The sequence below is a fragment of the Asparagus officinalis genome, chromosome 7 (genome assembly GCF_001876935.1).
Source record: "Asparagus officinalis chromosome 7, Aspof.V1, whole genome shotgun sequence".
NCBI classification, from domain to species: domain Eukaryota; kingdom Viridiplantae; phylum Streptophyta; class Magnoliopsida; order Asparagales; family Asparagaceae; genus Asparagus; species Asparagus officinalis.
The window spans coordinates 119,743,193-119,764,602 of NC_033800.1; the positions used below are offsets into that span (position 1 = coordinate 119,743,193).

Genomic DNA, 21,410 nt, shown 5'->3' on the forward strand with positions numbered 1-21,410 from the left:
GAGGGAGATGAGGCGGGAGCAGAACAACGGGAACAACCTCAACCAGATCTTGGGCTCGTGAAGAGGCGGAATCCGAATAAGAAAGAGGAAAGAGAGAAAGTACAGGATGTCAGACTTTTGCCCCCAATTCCTCTCAAACGGAGAGGATTTGGGTTTCCATAAAAAACCACTGTTTTGACCACTTTATAGATTTTAAAATCTATAATTTTTATTGAACAAAACTCAAGATTAGGATTCATTTGGAATCCTTTAATTACGATTTTGCCAATGTCAGTTCCAAATGATATTCCTTTTCTATAAAATAAGTGAAACAAACAACCCCTAAGAGAACCGTGGGTTTCTCTCAGGAGACTTACATAAGGAAGATCTTAGAATAGTTTGGCATGAAAGGTCATAAACCCATTAGATCTCTAATCGCTAAGATTCATGCTCTAAGTCAAGAGCAATGTCCCAAGACTGAAGCTGAAGAGAAACAAATGCTAACCATTCCTTATAGAAGTGAAATCAGTAGTTTTATGTATGCTATGATGTGTATGAGACTCAGTATGCTATGATGTGTATGAGACCCAATATATCTTTCACAGTAGGACTGATGAGGAGGTACCAGTCCAATTTTGGTATGGCTCACTGGAGAGGGGTCAAGAGGATATCTGAGTGGGATTTCTCATTTTAGATGGTTCAAACACTTGATTACTAGGATATGCAGTTGACTAGGCCGAAGACTAGGATGAGTGTGCGTCTACTTCTAGTTATGTCTTCTTACTTAATGATGGGGCCATTTCATGGTATAGTAAGAAGCAATAGTCTATTGCTCTTTCCACTATAGAGGTGGAATATTGTAGTGCCATGCACAGCAGCATAAGAGGCTATTTGGCTACACAAATTTTAGAAAGTCTAGCGATAGTGCCACATGCAGAGGATAAGATGTTCCTTTATTATGATAGCATGTCGGCAATTGGCTATTCGAAAGACATGAATTATCATGGGAAGCATATTCAGATTTGATACCATTTCATCAAAAAGCAAGAGAAGGAGAAGGTTATGCTGAAGTTTATCCTTACGAATTAAATGATCATGACATTCGACATATTAGAGCCTTAGGGCTACATCCATGGTGACATTTTATACTAGTTAGGACCTGAGATACTTAGAATATTACATATGACAACTTTATAAGATATTATTTTATTTTTAATATATATTTTTCATCTAATTTATGCATATCTAGAATTTTCTTATGTCTTATTATTGCTTCATTATTTCAGCATATTTGTATAGAATATGTAAGGAGTACATAAAAGGCATAGGTGCATCATTAGAAAGTTACATTAGCAGGTAGGAGCTCTTGTCATATAAGAGATCCCCTTCAGAACTGTGGTAATTGTGGAAGCTGAGAGATAGTGCTAAATATTATTTGGCTTAGAGCAATGGTACCACTATCGCAATACTAGGTGTTATGACAGTGAGAGCACTCTATTTGTCACCCTGACTAGGTCAGGACATGTTGAAGCTACCGAAGTAGATATTTCATGTTCACTTTACCTATTTACTATCAGCTAAACTAGCGATCCGACTTTGCGCATGGGATGCGGGTTTGTCGAGAAATCCTAGGCATATTGCGAGGCAGTATGGTTGAACAAGTTGATTATGAAATAATGGAACTTGGGTCTGTATGGTATTCATTTGATGGGGTGTACTCTCAGGGGGAGAGAGAAGTAATACTCGTAGTACATAGCCATACAACGTGTGCATGGATTGAAAATAAGGAGGTCTAGGGGTGGTCCTTGCTCCCTCATTATGTGAGCCCTTATAGATGGCCGCCAGTAGTGGAGGGCAATCACTATACCTTAGAGACATTAGACTATATAGGAAGGCTGTTATGAGTGTCCGCTACTTTGACTATTGTTTCCTAATGCGAAAATACCACACATATGAGGTAGTGTTAGGAAAGAGGGTGACTAACATGCTCAACTATTCAAAGTCAGAGGAAGGTCGATAGACATGTCTCCTGATTGTATCGCATTCATAACTCTTATGTCAAGGACAAAATTTAAGAGTGTGATGGATCAAGGGTAGACCATGGTGTTCATGTACGTTTCTTCAAGGGATTGCAACTAATTGAGCAGATATGACTGATCAGATCTGGGGTACGAAATACCGTATACTTAAACTTTTATTGTGTATATTTATTTTCTTTAGGGAGATCCTTGTGTTAGTCATAATGGATGTGGCTGCAAGGCTATCCGCTTATAGGGTTCACGCTGCACTAACAATGTATGGATGCAATATTAAAAAGAAAGAAGAATCTCGGGGAGATTTTAACTAAGGGAGTCAATGGTTTACGAAGCTATGGATGGAACCCATTTTATTTGTATGAGTGAGAGTATCTTAGTCATAGATGGATAATGATACACACAAATAAGTGGGACTTATCTTATCTAGATATTTAACGAATTCTAATTGGATTAGAATTGGATATTTTCTCTATTTAAATAAGAACGTATTGTGAAAAGATAAAAGAGACAAACAAATACTGCCATATCCTCCTTCTCTCTCTCTCTCTCTCTCTCTCTCTCTCTCTCTCTCTCTCTCAATTCTGTATTTTTGGAGTTAGTTACGTGATGATTCGTGAGAGCTTTTCACCATCTCGATGTGATTGCTTCTTGACCGTTCGTAGATTGAGGTTCGTAGCAATCCTTCTAAAGATCCAAAATATGCAATCTCTAAATAAGATATTTATAGTTAATATATGTATGCATGCTTAGCCTATAACAATGATTGTTAAGCACATTCTACCAATCACATTAACTGTTTTTAAGTATTTTTTAATAGTTTAATAATAATTACCATATTTCCAACAGCTTATATAAATTACTTTTATAAGTTGTTTTTATAAATAATTTATTATAAATTTCAAACAATATCAGACTGATACTCTTCTTAACCAAAACTTCTTACTAATTAAAGACGATGATGGAGTAGAAGGAACGAATCCTCCGAATCTAAACGGCCGAAAAATATGAGGTGGGCGAAGTAATAAAATGAATAAAATACAAAATACTGGCTCTGTTAGACCTTCTGGGTCAATATTAATTAATTGATGCGGACATAATTGCAGGTCGTTTTCAAATACAGGCTCCAACCAGAAAATATTAATAAAATATTTGGAGCTCCATTTTGGACCCATCAGCCCGAATAAATTCCCACTAAAGCCTAGCCCAGAATCTCTCTGTCAATGTTACAACGCCCAAGCTTTTAATCAGGGTTAAGTTTTCTGTCACAAATTCCTCATGAGATATGAGTGATTTGCAATAAAGTCCTCACGAGCTTTAAAAATCAGAGAACACCTCGTATACTTTGGGGAGTCAAAAGAAAAGATTTTAAAAAATTTCACGTACTGAAATACCTTTCATAAAAAGAATAACTTTCATCTAGGGCTGAGCATGGTTCGGTCCAAACCGAAAAAACCGAACGAACTAATCCGAAAAAATCGGTTTTATGAGTAGGGCGGTTCGGGTCAGTTTGAAAACTTTTCAACCCGAACCGACCCGAACCGAATATAGTGCAATACTATCCATTCTGATCTCAAACCCTACCCGACACGACCGAATATAGTGCAATACTATCCATTCTGATCTCAAACCCTACCCGACACGTCCCTAAAGAGTCAAAGACTCAAACCCTAAACTAATTTTCTGAATCATTATGGGTTCAAAACAATATCTTTATATCAGTGTTTAATGTTTCATAATCTCCTACTTTTTTGATATATTTTTTTCTTTAACACAATTTGTTGTTTGATAAGAAGTTTGATGAAGTTAGAACCGAACCGCACCGCACCGAACCGACTTACAACAATTCGGTTCGGTTTTGAATTATAGGCGGTTCGGTTCGGTTGTTCAAATTTTAATAAAAACCGAACCGAACCGACCGTTGCACACCCCTACTTTCATCGCTAGTAAAGCCGTAAACTCTCTCTCTCTCTCTCTCTCTTTTGTGTGTCCTATTCTATCTTCCCGAAAATTCCTCACAAGTAACTTTGCCCAAGCTTCATAGTTAACTTTTTTAAAGTTTGGAATTATGGAAATTATCAAATTTTAGAGGGTTTCCTCAAACTATAAAGGAATTTTTTTAATTATTAGTCACTCACATACAATAATTCTATATTAGTCCTTCTAATCTTTAGATTTGCCCATACGTCTCTCAAATACAAAAGGGGTCTAGCACATTACTCCTTCAGCTTAATTAATGTCAGATCTAGGGAAAATATTCCCTTAAATCTAATGTTTAGAGAAAAACATTCAGTTATACCCCTCAATTAAGTTTAGTCCAACTCGTTTCATAACGAGTTTAGACCTGAAACTAGCCAACTAAAATTTTAAAAATCATAAATATCTTCTTCCCCAAAAGTCAAAAGATGCCCCTATCCCATTCTTAGCTTCCCCCAATGGTCATTTTTTTTATCTTCCCCATCGCTTGAGGGGTATTTTGGTAAATTGAGCGTGTTCAATTAAGAATTAACCCAACCGTGATTTCAAAATTTAATTAAAAACAAACAATGGTCAATTTGCGGAGCACGTTAAAATTTGATGGACGTAGGAGCAATTCCAAATATATGAGCTACTAATGTTTAATTATTGAAAGATTCGTGGGGGACTCGCATTATGCGAAGCATCCGGAGGGTCGGGGTGTTTTATGCAAATCATCCCAAAGTTGAGGAGGGTTTTGTGAAAATTCACCCTCTATATAATCCCTTCCGCGTTTCTTCGTTCTTCGCCCTTCCTTCTAATTTTCTCCTCTCGTCTCATTGAAAAACCCTAGCAATTCAATTCTCCTCTTTTGTTTGACCAAAGAAAGGATCTTTGGTGGAGATCGATAATGGGAGGAGGCAACGCACAGAAATCCAAGATGGCTCGCGAGAGGAACTTGGAGAAGCAAAAGGCAGCTGGAAAAGGTCCATCTTTTCTTCTCTCTCGATTTCTTGTGATTTTTTTCGATCGATTTGGTTGATTTTTGGGGTTTGGTTTGGTTATTCGAAGGTTGATCTGCTGTTGTATTGGTTGATTTACAGGGAGCCAGCTGGAAACCAACAAGAAGGCGATGACGATTCAGGTTTTTTTCTCTCTCTCTCTCTCATTCTTGTTTGTTCTTGTTAAAGTTTGATACTTTAGGGTTTTGGGATTGAGTTTTGGGGGATCTCATTAGATCTGTGATTATATTGAAGTGTTTAATGGAATAGGTTCAGAATTGGTGGTGATTTGGTTGATTTTTTCATAATTTTAAGCTAGGGAGGCTGATCATAGCTGTTATATAATCGGAACTTTAGTGACATACAGAAGATATTTAACTCGACATAATTATAATTGACCAGTCATTGCATAATAGTCGCATTCTGAATACTACTGAATACATCCTTTTCAATGTAGTTACTAAATAAGTTGTGATTCATCCACTTTGTCATCTTTTTTCTTTTTGAAAAACTGATGCTAGCTCTTTGACATATGGTATCTTGGAATCAAACCTCTTAAATTTATACAAGATAACTTTATTTAGGCTTGGGCTATCAAAGACTAATGGGCTACTCATTGATTTAAATAGTGTTACTTTTGCAATTAAAGTCATGAATTAACCTACGTAATAACTAAGTAATGAATGAACATATATAATTAAGTCACATATAAGAAGGGTGGTGTCACTTGATACGACCCTCGTATATGTGCCTCCACCCCTGTTGAGGAGAGTTAACATTGTATAGTTTTTTTTAATTTCTTTGGTCGTAGAGCTAGAGCAATAGGGATAAATAATACTTTCAATGAGGTTTTGGTTTCAATGAATGAGGATCTTGCTGGCTTTTTGGTCGTATTGTGTTGTTTTGCTGTGTGCATGGTACTTCAAGTATTTCCTGCATCGGTGATTATATTTATACAACTGGGATGTGTATTTACTTAAAATTTAGATCAAGTAACATTGTGATCAAGTTTCATAATTTCATCTAGAACTGAAGTAGAAAATGACATTCTGATTGAGGATTGCATGTTGTTGCAAAGCCATACGAAACTTACATTAGAGTTGGGGATGGACAATATTATGAAACTGTGAAGAATCATTATATAATTATTGGGATATGAAATCTGTTAAAGAATCTTAGATGGTGTGAAGATGTTTGTATCCAGATCACTCATGTTATTAGCTTGATATCCAGAGGTCCTGTCTCTAGCTTGGAACTCGATTCAATTCAGTTTTTTCTTGGAAAACCTAATATTGGTGTCTGTTCTCCATTAACAAACCCTATGCTTCATTGTGGATGCTGTTGTTAGAGTGCTGCATTGTTCTTTGTACTGTGGTTTTAATTAGCCTAACATGCTTTAATAATGATTATTTTTACAGTTACGCTGGTGATGGCAGGTAAATGTAGTAATTGGCATGATTTAATTTTGATTTTGATTGTGCCCCTTGCAAGTAAAACTAATAGATACCTAGCAAATTCACAGAACATGTCAGTTTGTTTTGCTTGTATAATAGTTTTTTATGTATCATATTGTAGATGGGACACGATGAGGCTTTTATGAACCTATGCGCCATGGAAATAAAAGATAGGATTAGTGACTATTTATTGTTTTAGTTCCCATTTGATCAGGACTAGTGACTAATCATCTTGTGAAAAGTGAAAAGTGAAGCGAGGTTGCAGGGTGGTGTGCTTACTTTTTAGTGGAGTACAACTTTTCGAAAGCAAAGTTGGTTTTAGTCAAAGTTGCGTTATGTTAAATAAGTGCATGAAGGATCGAATGTGGACCTTTAAAGTTTGATCCTATCTGACACTGGAAAGCATGTTAAGCGGGTTTTTTCCTTATATATTTTGGCTAAGTGAAGACCGAACAGGTTTTTTAATGCTTAGGTGGGGGCTTTAGTAGGGTTTTTCTTGAGACCTTTTCTACAACAAGGTGGTTTAGCCTTTTTTTTTTTGTTTCTAAACGTCTACTGGAAACTCATTTACCAGTAATCCAGTATAGAGACCTAGTGGATATATAAAATGTTATCTTCATATAATGGAATTTGCATATGCAAATGCAGTTTGAAAATTTCAGTTTTGCTTGGACACGTGAATGGGAAAATTTTTTGCGGGGGACTTTTACAACCCTGCTGACATGTCTATATTTTTTATATGTGTTTACAGCATATGTGTGCATCAATTCATGTAATAAGTAGGCAAATGGATATTTGTATCTGCAGAATAGATTTAGGTTGTTACTGCATCCATTTCTAACTAAAACTCTTCCATGTGAAGTAGTTCTATCACTGGAATTGCTGTTAGCAGTGTTTAAAAAGCAAAGTCACAAGGTGAATTGTTAAAGCATCTTTTGAAGCAAAGTATAAGCCTCAAGTCGTGAGGCATGAATCTCAGGAAATTCATATCCCTATGCTAAGAATTTATAAATATCATAGAAGTAAATAAAGTTCTATTTAAGATAATCTTTGCTCTAGAAGATTTAAGTTATATTTTTGGCATGTTACTCTCTCCTCTTAAGGTCTAATTCTTTAGATGTGCATCCAACCGCATATTTCCCATCAGCTAAAGAGGTGTTATTCATATCCGTGGTAAAAAGTGTGTCGTTCATGTAAAAGGCACAAAATGAGGTGCATCTCATATGTTGATGCTTGCAATTATGTTCATGCAAAGATATCAACATGTTTTTTTTTAAGTTTTTAAATGCTTCTTGTAATTTTTTTTTCTATTGCTGTTTACTAATGATTTCCCCCCTTTTCATCTGAATACAGTGCAAGGTATGCATGCAGACATTCATTTGTACAACATCAGAAGTGAAGTGCAGGGAGCATGCTGAAGCAAAACACCCTAAGTCTGATGTTAACCAGTGCTTCCCCCATCTCAAGAAGTAGCACCACTATACTATAATCTTTTCAAGTCTCATCCTATAAGTGGACATCGGTTTAAATCCTCAGAAGAATGCAGTCTAGATTAATCTGTTGGGACTTGTATTCAGTGTGTAATGTGATCTTTATTATGATTTAAACTAATGAGAACATGGGCTTGTTTCTGTTGACACTTCTTGTACTCTATTATTTATTAGACTGCTTATTTACTGAGATTAAACTGCTTATTGAGTTGTGTATTTTTGATGCTCTGAAAATAAACTTGTTTTCCCCTTCAAGGGACTGTTTGGTTGACTGGAAATAAGTTTACAGCTGCAAGTAGTAAACAAAATTTCTATTTCAGTGTGTGGTTTACAACAAGGTGGTTGTAGATGGTGATTGGATCTACATTTTGTAGAAGAAACTTGAGGCATTTGCTGCAGTCAATTTAGGGGCTGTTTGGTTCGTTTCCTTGATATAGGGAAATGCAATTCCATGTGAAGAAATACAAGTTTTGAGTTTTTCGAATTTTTCTAAGAAATAGATTGTTTTGTTTTGGTTCGCACATAAAATATGGTGAGAAACCAACGTTTTTTTTTTTTGTGTTTTGTTCACATAGGAAAAAAGAAAACTTTTGTAAACAAAGCAGAGAAGAAAAAAAATTTGACGTGGTAGAGTTTTCATCAATTTTACTCGGTTGAGGAAGGAAATCGGAGAGGAAAAAAATCTGAGCTGGCGGCGATTTCAGCAGAGTTTTTCCTCTTCCATCCGAGCGAACCAAAGCGGCACAAAGACGGCGATTTCAGCAGAGTTTTTCCTCTTCCATCCGAGCGAACCAAAGCGGCACAAAGAAATGGACGGAAACAAAAAAATCAGCAGAGTTTTTCCTCTTCCATCCGAGCGAACCAAAGCGGCACAAAGAAATGGACGGAAACAAAAAAACTGACGTGGATGACTAAAAATCTAATGTTGAGAGGTTTTCTGAGTTTTCCACCCCTTATAATAGCGAACCGAACAGTCCCTTAGCTGCAATAAATGTTGCAAGTGCTTACATTAATTAAAAATATAATGTCATGTCATCTAATTAGTTGATTTTGACTTGTAAATATATCTCTTTACATTTGTGGAGAAACAAACACTTGTTACAATGGAAATATATTTTTATAACAAAAAATGCGAATCTCCGGGGTTTTGCAACTAATCAAATGGTGGACTTGAATTTGAAAGCATATTTATCATGATAAAATAGAGACATCCAGACGAATTTGAGGCTATTTCCCTACCATATATGCTGCACGAACTTTTTCAATTAAACCATTAAAAAACTTTTTCACTAAAACCATGAAAACTATGTACATAACTTTTTCACTTGAACCAATGAATCTGTAGTTCCATTTACTATATTCAGGTTAGTCATGAGCAGGCGACTATGGGTGCCAACCCCATAAAAAACAATTTTGATATTAGATCAAGATTAAAAACCGCTAGCACGTCTAAGTAAGAACTCTTCAGTTATTCATTTTTTTTTTTCATAACTGTGGGCCTGTGGCTTGATGATGATGGAGATGGTGATACAGCCAAAATGTAGGGCCGGCAAATTGAAGAAAAAATATTCATTTTTTTTCTTCATTTGTTCATTCTTTGCTTATGGTTATCGTTTTTTAGTAGTTGGACAGGGATGAAAGTCATGAAACCGTTAATTAAGGGAACATAATAAAATTTGATTTATTTTCGTATTTTTACTTTTTCTTTTCTCGCAATTTCCCTCAAATCAAAGAGAGCCTTTAATACTAGACTAGAAGTTTCATTCATTGGGCTGCGCTCGTTCTGAGCTCATTAAGTATTACTGCATGGGTAGCTACCTCTTTAGCTCACTTTGATGCTCTTGTATGATTCCATCAACCGGAAATGCAATTAAGTCCTGACCAGAAATTTATTTTATGGTTTTAATTAGGTTCTATCCAAAAACTTAATAAGCCAACGCATTTTGGTAGCTGAGAATTTTTAAACTATTTATTAGCTAGCATTTTCTCATATATCCTTGTCTTGTAGGAGAGCATTGGAGTTCATCTTAATCAATGCACTTAAATGGATTGTAGATCAAAACTAATTTCCCATACTTCTTGATTCTTTCTTCATTTTTTTTAGGACGCACTGGCGTAGACAGCAGCATGACATGATCGTAAAATTTTCTTCTTCCTTTTTTTTGGTCAAAGATCCTATTTTCTTTGATATATCTGTCATTTATACGTACTCTATTTATTTTGCTAGTTTCTGCTAAGTTTATCATTTTAATTTTTCTTGGATTAAGTAATCTGGTTTTTGTCGCGAAAAGGTCGACGGAAGGATGCAATGTCAGTAGAAACTCTAGAGAAATATTATAATTATTTTGGTTAGATAACATTTATTTGTTTTATATTTAGCAACAAAAAGCTACTAGTATATGGGTAGCAATTGAGAAATGCTTTTGAATTGAGAATAGGTCAGTTAAAAGGTTTACCAAACTTATATATATATATATGGAAAACTTGCTTCATGGCCCCAAAATTTGACTTCTCATGTGGCACAGACCCATGTACTTTGGCCCATATGGCTAAGCACTTAAAAATTCAAAAAAAAAAACTGAGCCCTAAATGCCATTCTCTCAGCCGTATTTGCACCCAGAGACCCTAAAATACCCCCGCCTTTCTCTCCGTGCCTCGAAAACGAGATCTGATCGCTGGCGATCCCTTCCCGTCGCAATTAAGGCGAGGTGATGGCCGTTTTGGGAGGGAATTTTGGCGCGCTCCCTCCATTATATATCCTTGTAACCCACTCGTCTTTGAATAGAGTGTATTTATGGTGCAAATGGCAGATTTATGCGGTTAGGGTTTATGATCTTCAACCCCCTACTTGTCCTAAAGTGCCCTTCATAAATCCTCTTAAATCCCATTTATTTATGGCGGAGAACCCCCTTATTTGCATGGTTTCCTTGGGTGAGAGAGCAGTGTTCTCAAGGGTAACGTGTGCAACCTCTTTTTTTGAGTTTAAGTTTGACGTGGCTGAGAGGTTGAAGGTTCCTTATGATGCGTTATCAATGGTTTGTAAATCTGAAAGGATCCCTGATCTGAGTTTTGAGATTGAGAATGAGAATGATATGGAGTGTATGGCGGAGCACAACCGTAATATCGGGTGTCTAGAGATCCATATTCGAGCTACTATAGATGTAGATGTTTTCAGATGTCAGAATACCCCGAAGCAACCTCCTGAAATGTAAGTTATATTTACACTTCAATTTTTTGAAAACTTGTGAATTGCGTGAGTAAAATGTGGAGAAATGATAACATAGCGAATTCTTTCAGGTTAAATGTTAGCTTTTAACTGATATATGTTAACTTTCTACCCAAGGTTGTTAAGCTTTAGGGCATATGTGTTAACTTTTAAAGGTACCGTAGAATTTAACTACAAGTCCTGTTTATATTTGTGCAGCATTATGAATACATTGAAGCCACAGTTTATTGATAGAACTTCTACCGTAAATCATGGTTCAGAAAGAATCCAATTGATAATCCCAACGATAGCATTGTAGTGCGGTCTGATGACATTGTTAACAACACATTAATGATTCCTGGTTGGTGGCATAATACAATAACTGAAGAGGGTCAAGAATTTGAGAGTGCTAAAGAATTAAGGTTGGCGCTGACATATTATGCTCTTGCCAAAATGTTTGATTATGAGTTTAAAAAGAACGAACCAAAACGTATCCGTGTATATTGCCGATATAAAGAAACTTACGAGTGCCCATGGATGTTGTTTGCTTCACCTGTTAAGAATGAAAAGAGACTTTCGATCAAGAAGTTTGTTAATGAACACACTTGTGGACAGCACGGGTAAAATGCAGGTCGTTCAAGGGCATCCCGTAATTTCATTGCAACACAGTTACAACCATTCCTGAAGGTCCATCCAGAAATCCGACTCGTTGATGTGCAAAAGGAGTTCCTCACAAACTATGGCCTTAGAATTGATTACAGTAAGATATGGTGGGGGGGAGAGCACAAGAGAAGCTTTACAGGGATATATAATTGTTAACTTGTTAAGTTTCAAAGTTTGCTTGTTAAAACAAATAGTTAACATGTTCCTTGTTAAGTTCACTGATAATATTGATAACACGTTATGTTTCACCACTAACATGTTAACTTTCGCTATTACATTGTTAAGTTACGCATATAATTTGTTAACTTTATGTGTTAACTTGTTAAGTTACCCTGATAATATGTTAACTTTTTTTGGTCACTTGTTAAGCTACATGAATAACATGTTAACTTGTTGGTTTGTTTCTTCGTACACGACTAGGTATGAGCGCATGGTAAAAGAGACAAATCCCGGCAGCTATATACATGTTGACCAGAATGAGGGGAGGTTTTCAAGACTCTTTGTTTGTTATGCTGCATGCATCAATAGTTTCTTGAGTGGATGCAGACCCCTTCTATTTTTGGACGGTACATTTTTGAAGGATTGATATAAAGGTATGCTTCTTTCGGCCATAGCATACGATGGGAACCAATGTATATTTCCCTTAGCGTATTGCATATGTGATCAAGAGAATTTGATGAATCGGAAGTGGTTCCTCTAAGGTCTATGGTCCATACTTTATGAGAGGGCTCACCCTTACAATCCTCCCCACCAATTGGTTATAATTTCTAATACGGACAAATGAATTAAAGAATTAGTAAAAGAGTATTTTCCAGAAGCTCTACAATCGATGTGTGTTCTACATCTTGTTGAAAATTTCAGGTGAAAGCTTAAGGACTTGGGTATGAAGTTGAAGGACACTCATGTTCTGGGGAACTTACTCCAAGCTGCTTGTTATAAATACACAATAGCAGAATGGAATGAGTACATGAAAGAGATATATCACATAGATCCAAGGGCATACAACATTGCTGTGAACTACTCTCCTGATCAATGGGCAAATGCATTCTTTCCGGGAATAAGGTAACGTTATTTGGCGGTTCTATATCTACGCTAATGTTTGAACTTATGATATGTAGCATGTTAACTTTGAATTTGTTAAATTCTATATCAGAGCTGTTAACTATATTCAGTTATTTCTTAACTGATAACAAAATTTAGGGATTTGTTAAATTCTATATCAGAGCTGTTAACTATATTCAGTTATTTCTTAACTGATAACAAAATTTAGGAGGTTGTTAACTATATTCATTTATTTGTTAACTATATTCAGTTATTTCTTAACTGATAACAAAATTTAGGAGGTTGTTAACTATATTCATTTATTTGTTAACTCTTATATGTGACCTGTTAACTCTTATCTGTAAACTAATAACTGTAAATCATTACCTGTTAACTCTATTCAATTATTTGTTAACTCTTATATGTTACCTGTTAACTCTTGTCTGTAAATTGTTAACTGCAATTCAAAAAAGTTAACTCTATTCAATTATTTGTCATGTTAACTCTTATCTGTAAATTGTTAAATGCAATTCATTGTTAGACCCTAGAGGGGGGTGATTAGGGTCTTATGCTAATCTAATCCGATTAAATGCTAATTAAAATTAATAAACAAGTTATCCTAGCAAATATGAAATACCACAAGATATATAACCTAGGATAAGCAATGCAAACAAAGAGATATATCCTATATGATGAATATGTATATATGCAAGGATATATAAACAACACAAGGGTAAACAATATGAAACAAGATAGAGGATGATATGAATAATGAGACAATGGCGATATGAGCAATGAGCACAAATATAAATAAACGCCAAAGCACATTCAAACACACAATATGATCACGGAGTTCGGACCTTCCGTCCTACGTCTCCGCTCCCCACTCCCGGGGAGAAATCCACTATCACAACCGGGTTTTCTACGTTCACCCGAACAACGTTTACACCTCACACTCGGTTTTCTAGAATTTGATTGTTCTCTAAACAAGGTGAGAACTCAATTAAGCTCACTCTCAATGTCACAAACCCACAACCCTAAATTATACTATGAATGTAAATACAATAAGCTCAATAGGTTGTGTGTGAACAAAGAGTATCAATAAAACGATTAAACTAAACTCAATATAAATCTAGCTTATGGAAATTATAATCAAAATAATAAATTGCTAGATGAGTTTAGAAACACTTCTCTAGATCAAGATGGAGAGATGGAGATATGAGCCCAAACAAGAAGATAATCTCCTCCACTTGTGAAAGCTAAACTTGCTTTAAACTAAACCCTTAAACAAGCTTAAACAAGCTTAAACTCCTTTTTAAAACCCTTGTTTAAAAACTTCTTTAAAATATTCTTAGATTACATGAAAAGAGATCAGCAATTGGGTATTTATACCCTCTCACAACTCAGCCAAAAACCCCAAGCAAAAAGACAGAGAAGTCCCCAGAAGACAGCTTAGAAAAATAGCCGTTAGTGTCTAACGGATCTATTGTCGGTCGACCGAAAATTCTGTCGGTCGACCGATGTCGGTCGACCGCTATCCAGGACAAACACGAGAAAAACACCAGCTGACTTATTCGGTCGACCGGTGCGGTCGACCGAAGGAAGCTCTCGGTCGACCGCGGCGGTCGACCGACGAACTCTCTGGAGCCTACTGTCGAAAGAACAAACGAGCGGTCGATCGGTGCGGTCGACCGAAAACTGATATGACAGGTTCTGAAAACTATTTTGCTGATTTTAAAATACTGTTTAAAAATATCAAGTAAATTCTAAAAAATGTAAAACTTTGGAGAATGATTGTAGACATGATAATAAATATGCTACAGCGACTGGTTATCAGAAAGGACTTCCCAAATGTAAAATATCATTATTTTGCAAATATGTTCAAAAACATGAAAACCTGAAAATTGATATTTTGATATTTTGACTTAAACAACATTTTGAAACCTTATGAAATGATTGTATAGACTTAATAAAAGATATAACATGTTGTTATGAAGTCTATAACCTAGAAATACCATATTTTCATAAAATTGCATATTCTATGCAATATATACAAAACACTAAATATGATTTCATTAAATATAACTTGTTAAAGACGAAATCATATATAGGCACATAAACGTGAAACAAAATAGTATTTTCCAATTTTATTTATTTGTTTCATATATAAACTCGAAACCTATTAAACCAAAAAACATATATGTATATATATATAACTGTATATATACAAAACCAAAACCAAAGCGTGTATGTGTGTATATGATTGAGCTTAAAGTACTAACACACATAATATAAAACCTAAAACTAATTTACCCAAGCTTGATCTTGATCTTCATTGCAGCTCAACTTGGTACACATGCGGATGAAGCTTGAACTTGATATTTAACTTGAATTGTATAGGCTTCAACCCGACATTCCGCCAACCTCCTTTGGATATGATCGTTGAAGCTCTATTCCATCCATCCTCTAACTACGTTGTTTGTCTACAATACATAGGAATGCACAAATACTAGACAAACAACATTAGTAGTAAATTGTTTGTTAAACATCATCAAAACAAAGAGGCCAACATTCATTACCTGTTAACTCTATACAATTATTTGTTAACCCTTATTTGTGACCTGTTAACTCGATATATATAATTTCAGGTATGGACACGTAACATCTAATGTCACTGAGTCTTTTAATAATTGGATAAGGGAGGCTAGATTGTTACGAATTCTACAAATGGTTGAGCATATTCGTAAACAGATAATGGTCCGAATGAGTAATCGTCGGTTACTTGGAGATAAATGGGCTGGATATCTCTGTTCACAAGCAGAGATTGTGCTTAAAGAAAATATAGAGAAAGGTCGTCCATTGGATGTTAAGCAAGCTACAACTGACATATTTGAAGTGCAAGCACATACAACTACCCGCGTTGATTTGGAGAAGAAGACATGCACTTGCCGTGCTTGGGACGTCCTGCGGATTCCGTGTAAACATGCATGTGTAGTCATCTCGTACATAAAGACAGACATTTACCAATATTGCGATTGGTTTATGTCCACAGAAGCATTTAAAAAGAGCTATGATCCGATTCTCTATCCTATACCAGATTATGAGAAATGAAGTGTGCTAAGGGATAAGGTCGAGCTACTTCCACCACATACTACCAAAAGAAAGGGGAGAAATAAAACACGGCGTATCAATAATCAAACAGTGTACAAACGACCTTTGAAATGCTCTCGATGCCACGCCGAAAGCCACAACCGCGCAACTTGCAATGAACCAATCGCCGATTGATATGAGTTGCAGATGAACTGAAATACTTTTGGGTGTATGTAATACTTTTGTATGTATGTTACTGTTTATATGAACTGAAACATATTTGGGTGTATGTAATACTTTTGTATATATGTTACTGTTTAAATGAACTGAAACATATTTGGGTGTTTGTAATACTTTTGTAGGTATGTAGAAGTTGTGTATATGAATTGAAATACTTTTGGGGCAATGTGAACTATAATAAAAATGTTAACTTACTTGGTTTGTAAAGTTACTCTGTTAGATTGTTAAGTTACAGTTAACATATAAAATTTTCTTAGTAGCTTATTAAGTTACACATATTACATGTTAACTTTTGTTGTTATATTGTTAAGTTATGTAGATAAAATATTAACTTTCTTTGTTAACTTGTTAAGCTACGAAGATAACATATTTAACTCTTATGGCTAACATGTTAACTCTTGTGGCTAACATATTAATTCTTGAGGCTAACATGTTAACATTTGTTGCTAACATGTTAACTCTTGTGTTAACTTACACTTCTAATACGTTAACATTATCCGTACACAGTAATATTTAACAAGTGAACCTGATATGATATAAACTTTCTCCATATTTAACAAGTGAACCTGATATGATATAAAATTTCTTCATACATTGTTAACTTACGCATCTAACATGTTAACTTTCTCCGGACACTATAGTTCATTAGCTGTTAACATATTACACCCCAGAGATATTAACTATAATCTATACAAGCTGAAAATTGTAAAGATTGTTTGCAGTTGTTTATCTACCCCAGAGATATTAACTATAATCTATACAAGCTCAAAAGGATGTACATTTGCGGCTCATTTGTTCGCTTTCAATTCTGGGTCCTCCACAGCTATTGTGCCCTTGATATTTTTGTGCTCCCAACCTTCTTTTATCAATTCCGCGATAAACCTTGCACGCACTACCTCCGACGAATCATCGGCGGGCATAACATGCAGTACATCACCTTTATGGAGAATAGCCCATACATAAAGGTAAACGTATATCCCACAGTCATAGCTACAAATAACAAAACATAAATACATATTACTGGTCAGTTTTGGAGACGAAAGTTTTTAATAAAATAAGGTTCATCTCCAATGTACATTCCCTTTTGAGGCTCGCATGGGATTTCCTTATATTGAAATGTCCTACACACCTTTTCAAGATTGAATGCGGCCTTCATATGGTCCATGAAGTTTATAATTTTGTTAACGGACTCAAGGTAAGCAGAGTGAGTTACCGAACTATAGTGCAAAGCTAAATTTTCATCCAATCTAACTTCAACACAATGCCAATGGTCATGACGAATAATTGGGAATATGAGTATTGATCGTCCAGCAACAATATGTTGTTGTATATAAAGTTCATATAGTTCATATAGCCGCAGATGAGAGTTGTCTTCATAGAGTGAATGCTGTTATACAAAATTGATATATTAAGGAAGAGCGATCTTTAACATGTGAACATGGTTCAAGTTCATATAGTTAATATTTTAACCACAATATTTAGCATGTTAACTCTTGTGGCTAACATGTTAACTCTTGTGGCTAACATCTTAACTCTTGAGGCTAACATGATAACTCTTGAGGCTAACATGTTAACTCTTGTGGTTAACATGTTAACTCTTATGGTTAACATGTTAACTCTTATGGCTAACATGTTAACTCTTGTGGATAATATGTTAACTCTTGTGATTAACATGTTCACTATTGTGGCTAACTGTTATTTTTAACATGTTAACTATTATGGTTAACATGTTAGCTATAAGAGATTAGATGTTAACTAATTATATGAGGATTGGTCTTACGCAGAAAAATGTAGATATAATCCCATACTGCTTGTTTAAAGCAGCGTTCTCCTTCAACTGCAACCATTGCCGTAATCTATCTAAGATGGCCTCTGTTACTTTGTCATCGAGTCTTCCCCCACGGAGCAAATACAGTAGTTCCGGGTATGTAATTGTGTTGTTATCAGTAACGATGACATCGACGTACCTTAAAAAGCAATAAGTTACGGAGGGTTAAAATCTAAAACATGAAAGCTAACATCTAAACGCGAAAACATAACAAGTAGCTAACAAAGGTTCACAGTTAACATTAAAGAGAGCTAACAGAGGTTCATAGTTTACATTAAAGAGAGCTAACAGAGGTTCACATTTAACATTAAAGAGAGCTAACAGAGGTTCACAGTTAACTTACGGGCTACATTTCTCCTTGCAGTACTATGCGAGTCATTTGTTCTCCTCAGCTGAGAGTTTCACAATCACATTTCTTGATATTCTGTAGTTATGTACAAAAGTCTCAGCGCTATCCAATACTCGTAAGCTAAACGTGCCTACATCAGGGATACCCTGATTCACCACTTTTAAAGCAGCACGATCCACATCTGTCAAATACGTGCTTTTTAGCACGTCCCACTTGCCAACGCTGTCATCGTGGTAAACTGTTATTTTTTCTACCTTATCATCAACAACAATGGGTTCATCTTTATGCTCACCTTCTTTCAACTGTAATCCCTTAGCCCTCGGTTTCTTATCCTCAGTGAATAGTATCCTAACCAGTTTACCTTTCTTGGTTGCTCTTCTGCTTGGAGCTCTACTCCTAAAACCCACATATTTTTTTCTCACCGGCTTCCTCGACCTCATAGAACTTTTGTTGAGTGGAACATTCTCAACCACACCTTCCTCCTCCACAGACGTATGCCCATCTTTAGTTGTCAGTCCTTTTGTCTCCTCTGCCACCTCGGATCTCTCCTCAACCATCTGCTTGTCCTCCTCATCCTTGATCACTTCGTCTCTCTCTTCGCTCTTTCCCATTTCCTCGATAACCTTATGCTTGGTAACATAGTCTCTCTCTCTCCATTCAAGTCCTCTTCATCCTCAACCATCTAACTGTCCTCCTCATCCTTGATCACTTCGTCTCTCTCTTCGTTCTTGCCCATTTCATCGACACCTTCAATCATGGTGACGTCGTCTCTCTCTCCATGGTTGTCCTCTTCATCCTCAAATACGAGCTCATTATTAAGGTTTTCTCCATCGATTTCATGCTTGTCCTCTTCTTCCACTGTAGGCTTTCCTTTCAACAGCTATGCAATAAGCTTCTTCACATTGTTATTTAAAACCAAGGGATCTGTTATGTCAAAAGATCCGTCCAACCCCTTAACCTTTTCATTTAAGTCTACGAATCTCGTTCAAGAAAGTTTGTGTAGAACCCCGTAAATTTTTATATATGAATATATATGAATTATTAGTAAATAAATAATTCTTAGTTAATAAATAGCTTGAGGTTATTGATGTACATGATAACAAGTTATTTGAGATGATATGAGAGTATGAGTGTAGAGTTTTGTGTGTTGGTTTTGCAAATAAGCAAAACATGCACAAAAACTGAAAATGTCCAGATCAGTCGACACATCAGTCGACTGACTGTATCAGTCGACACATCAGTCGACTGATGCGCTGATTTCCAGTTTTTACAGGTTTCGGGTCTGTTTTGTTTTGATTCGGGTTTGGGTCGGGTTTAAGGGCTCATATAAAATCTCATTCACCCGAAATCATCCCCTCTCCTCTTCAGACCAGAGAAACCCTAGCCCCCTCTCTTCTCTCTCAAACCCTAGGGTAGTTCTTGGTGATTTTGGGGCGAAATTGGAGGATTTTCGTCGGGATCTTCAGTTTGCAGCGAAAGGAATCACTCCCCCTCAGATCCAGGAGCTCTTCATCACCTCAGAGGCGAGTAACATCTCGCCCAACCTTGTCCCATTCTTTTTAAACGTTTTCAAATGGTTTTATTGAGATCTCTTTGGCCTAAAACGTATTTTGAGTACAAAGATTGGATTTTTATTGCATGTAACATGAAGATGTGCATTTTCAGTTTAACAAATAACCTACCAATGTTTGGTAAATTTAAAATCCAGATCTGAAATGTTTTAAAAGAGATTTAACATGGGTTTTGTTTTGAAAAGTGTTTTTAAAACATAAATACTTATGTTTAGAGTTTTATTCATGTATTTGTATATGAAAGTTATGTTTCAGTTAGTCCATACATGTTAATATTCGTATGATTCATGCTTGGAATTGATGGGGATGAGTTTAGATCAAATTTTGGGTATATAAGAACCTGTACAGATTATCTGCAGTCTGTCGGTCGACTGATCAGTCGACCGACGGGCAAATTGTTCAGCCATCAGTCGACTGATCAGTCGACTGACGGGCTGATTCTGCTTTCTCAGCTTCTCGGTCGACTGGTCAGTCGACTGGCGAGCTGAGGCTGTGCTGTCTGAGCTCCATCAGTCGACGTATGAGTCGACTGACGTCATCAGTCGACACATCAGTCGACTGATGAGCTGTTTTACAGATTCTTGATCTGTTTAAGTTGTCTTTCGGGGTCGCCTCGGTAACCTGACCCTAGTTTATCACGTTAATGATTTATCTGTGCATGTGGGTTGACTTTTGACATGAGTTTAGACATGTACATCGGGATGCGTGCGGGTTTAGATTTGGTGTATTTTTACATGTATGCAAGTGATAAATTACATTTCCTTCATTTATAGTCTACGTGTTGGACAATACATTATTCTGATCCATGTGTTGGATACTTACCATCTTGGTCCATGTGTTGGACATGCATTCTATTCAGTCCATGTGTTGGACCTACATCACTTTTAGTCCATGTGTTGGACATTTTTGCCAAACCTTGAGCATGGTACACATTTGAGTTTTGGAACACGACTTTTTGATACCGTTAAGACATGATAGCTACCTAGACTGGGAATGACACTTATGTAGAATACGACTTGATATTTTATGGCATGGGACACCACATGATACTCTACTTATGTTCTGAGATGGGTTGTCTTTCCTTTTATTTATTTTCTGTTCACGTATTAGACTCCGGGTTTGGTACTTAGGGATTTTCAATTTGGGATACAAGGTATATATATGAGGGTTTCCTTGTTTGGATTATTTCGCTCGACGTACCTATGCCCGTGTTGAAACTTCCTAAGTACTAAAGCCCATTGTTCATTTCTAGGATAATTGCCTATATATATATCTATATATATGTTTTGTGATAACTGTATTTTCTTATACAACGAGCCCTATTCCCTTGGGGTTGGTTGTGATGTTGCTCGCTAGCGCTTGACGCTCGTTGTCCCTCCCCCTTTCAGGTAACGAGCCAGGAGCCCGGAGAGTCGCAGGTTGATGGCGACACACCTTAGTGTTTAGCTGTCTAGTTCTGTTCATGTTGGAGCTCCATTGTAGTTTTTATTAGACATTTGACAGTATTGTT

General features: G+C 36.2%; 2 protein-coding genes across 2 annotated transcripts; both read left to right on the forward strand.

Annotated features, from left to right (window-relative positions):
* LOC109849667 (uncharacterized protein At2g23090) lies at nucleotides 4,762-8,117 on the forward strand. Its single transcript, XM_020419525.1, has 3 exons — nucleotides 4,762-4,954; nucleotides 5,072-5,112; nucleotides 7,777-8,117. Exons 1-3 carry the CDS (start codon nucleotides 4,879-4,881, stop codon nucleotides 7,894-7,896), a joined length of 237 nt encoding a protein of 78 aa, XP_020275114.1. The 5' UTR covers nucleotides 4,762-4,878; the 3' UTR covers nucleotides 7,897-8,117.
* Nucleotides 12,665-15,933, forward strand: LOC109847695. The gene is made up of 2 exons (XM_020416926.1): nucleotides 12,665-12,843; nucleotides 15,471-15,933. The coding sequence occupies exons 1-2, from the start codon at nucleotides 12,665-12,667 to the stop codon at nucleotides 15,931-15,933; spliced, it is 642 nt and encodes a 213-aa protein (XP_020272515.1).

What these genes read in the sequence shown, in the direction of transcription:
- LOC109849667 (XM_020419525.1), top strand. Translation starts at nt 4,879, where the DNA reads ATGGGAGGAGGCAACGCACAGAAATCCAAGATGGCTCGCGAGAGGAAC. An exon ending in GCAAAAGGCAGCTGGAAAAG is followed by an intron (nt 4,955 to 5,071) that starts GTCCATCTTTTC and finishes GTTGATTTACAG; the next exon opens with GGAGCCAGCTGGAAACCAAC. An exon ending in AGAAGGCGATGACGATTCAG is followed by an intron (nt 5,113 to 7,776) that starts GTTTTTTTCTCT and finishes ATCTGAATACAG; the next exon opens with TGCAAGGTATGCATGCAGAC.
- LOC109847695 (XM_020416926.1), top strand. Translation starts at nt 12,665, where the DNA reads ATGAAGTTGAAGGACACTCATGTTCTGGGGAACTTACTCCAAGCTGCT. An exon ending in GCATTCTTTCCGGGAATAAG is followed by an intron (nt 12,844 to 15,470) that starts GTAACGTTATTT and finishes ATATAATTTCAG; the next exon opens with GTATGGACACGTAACATCTA.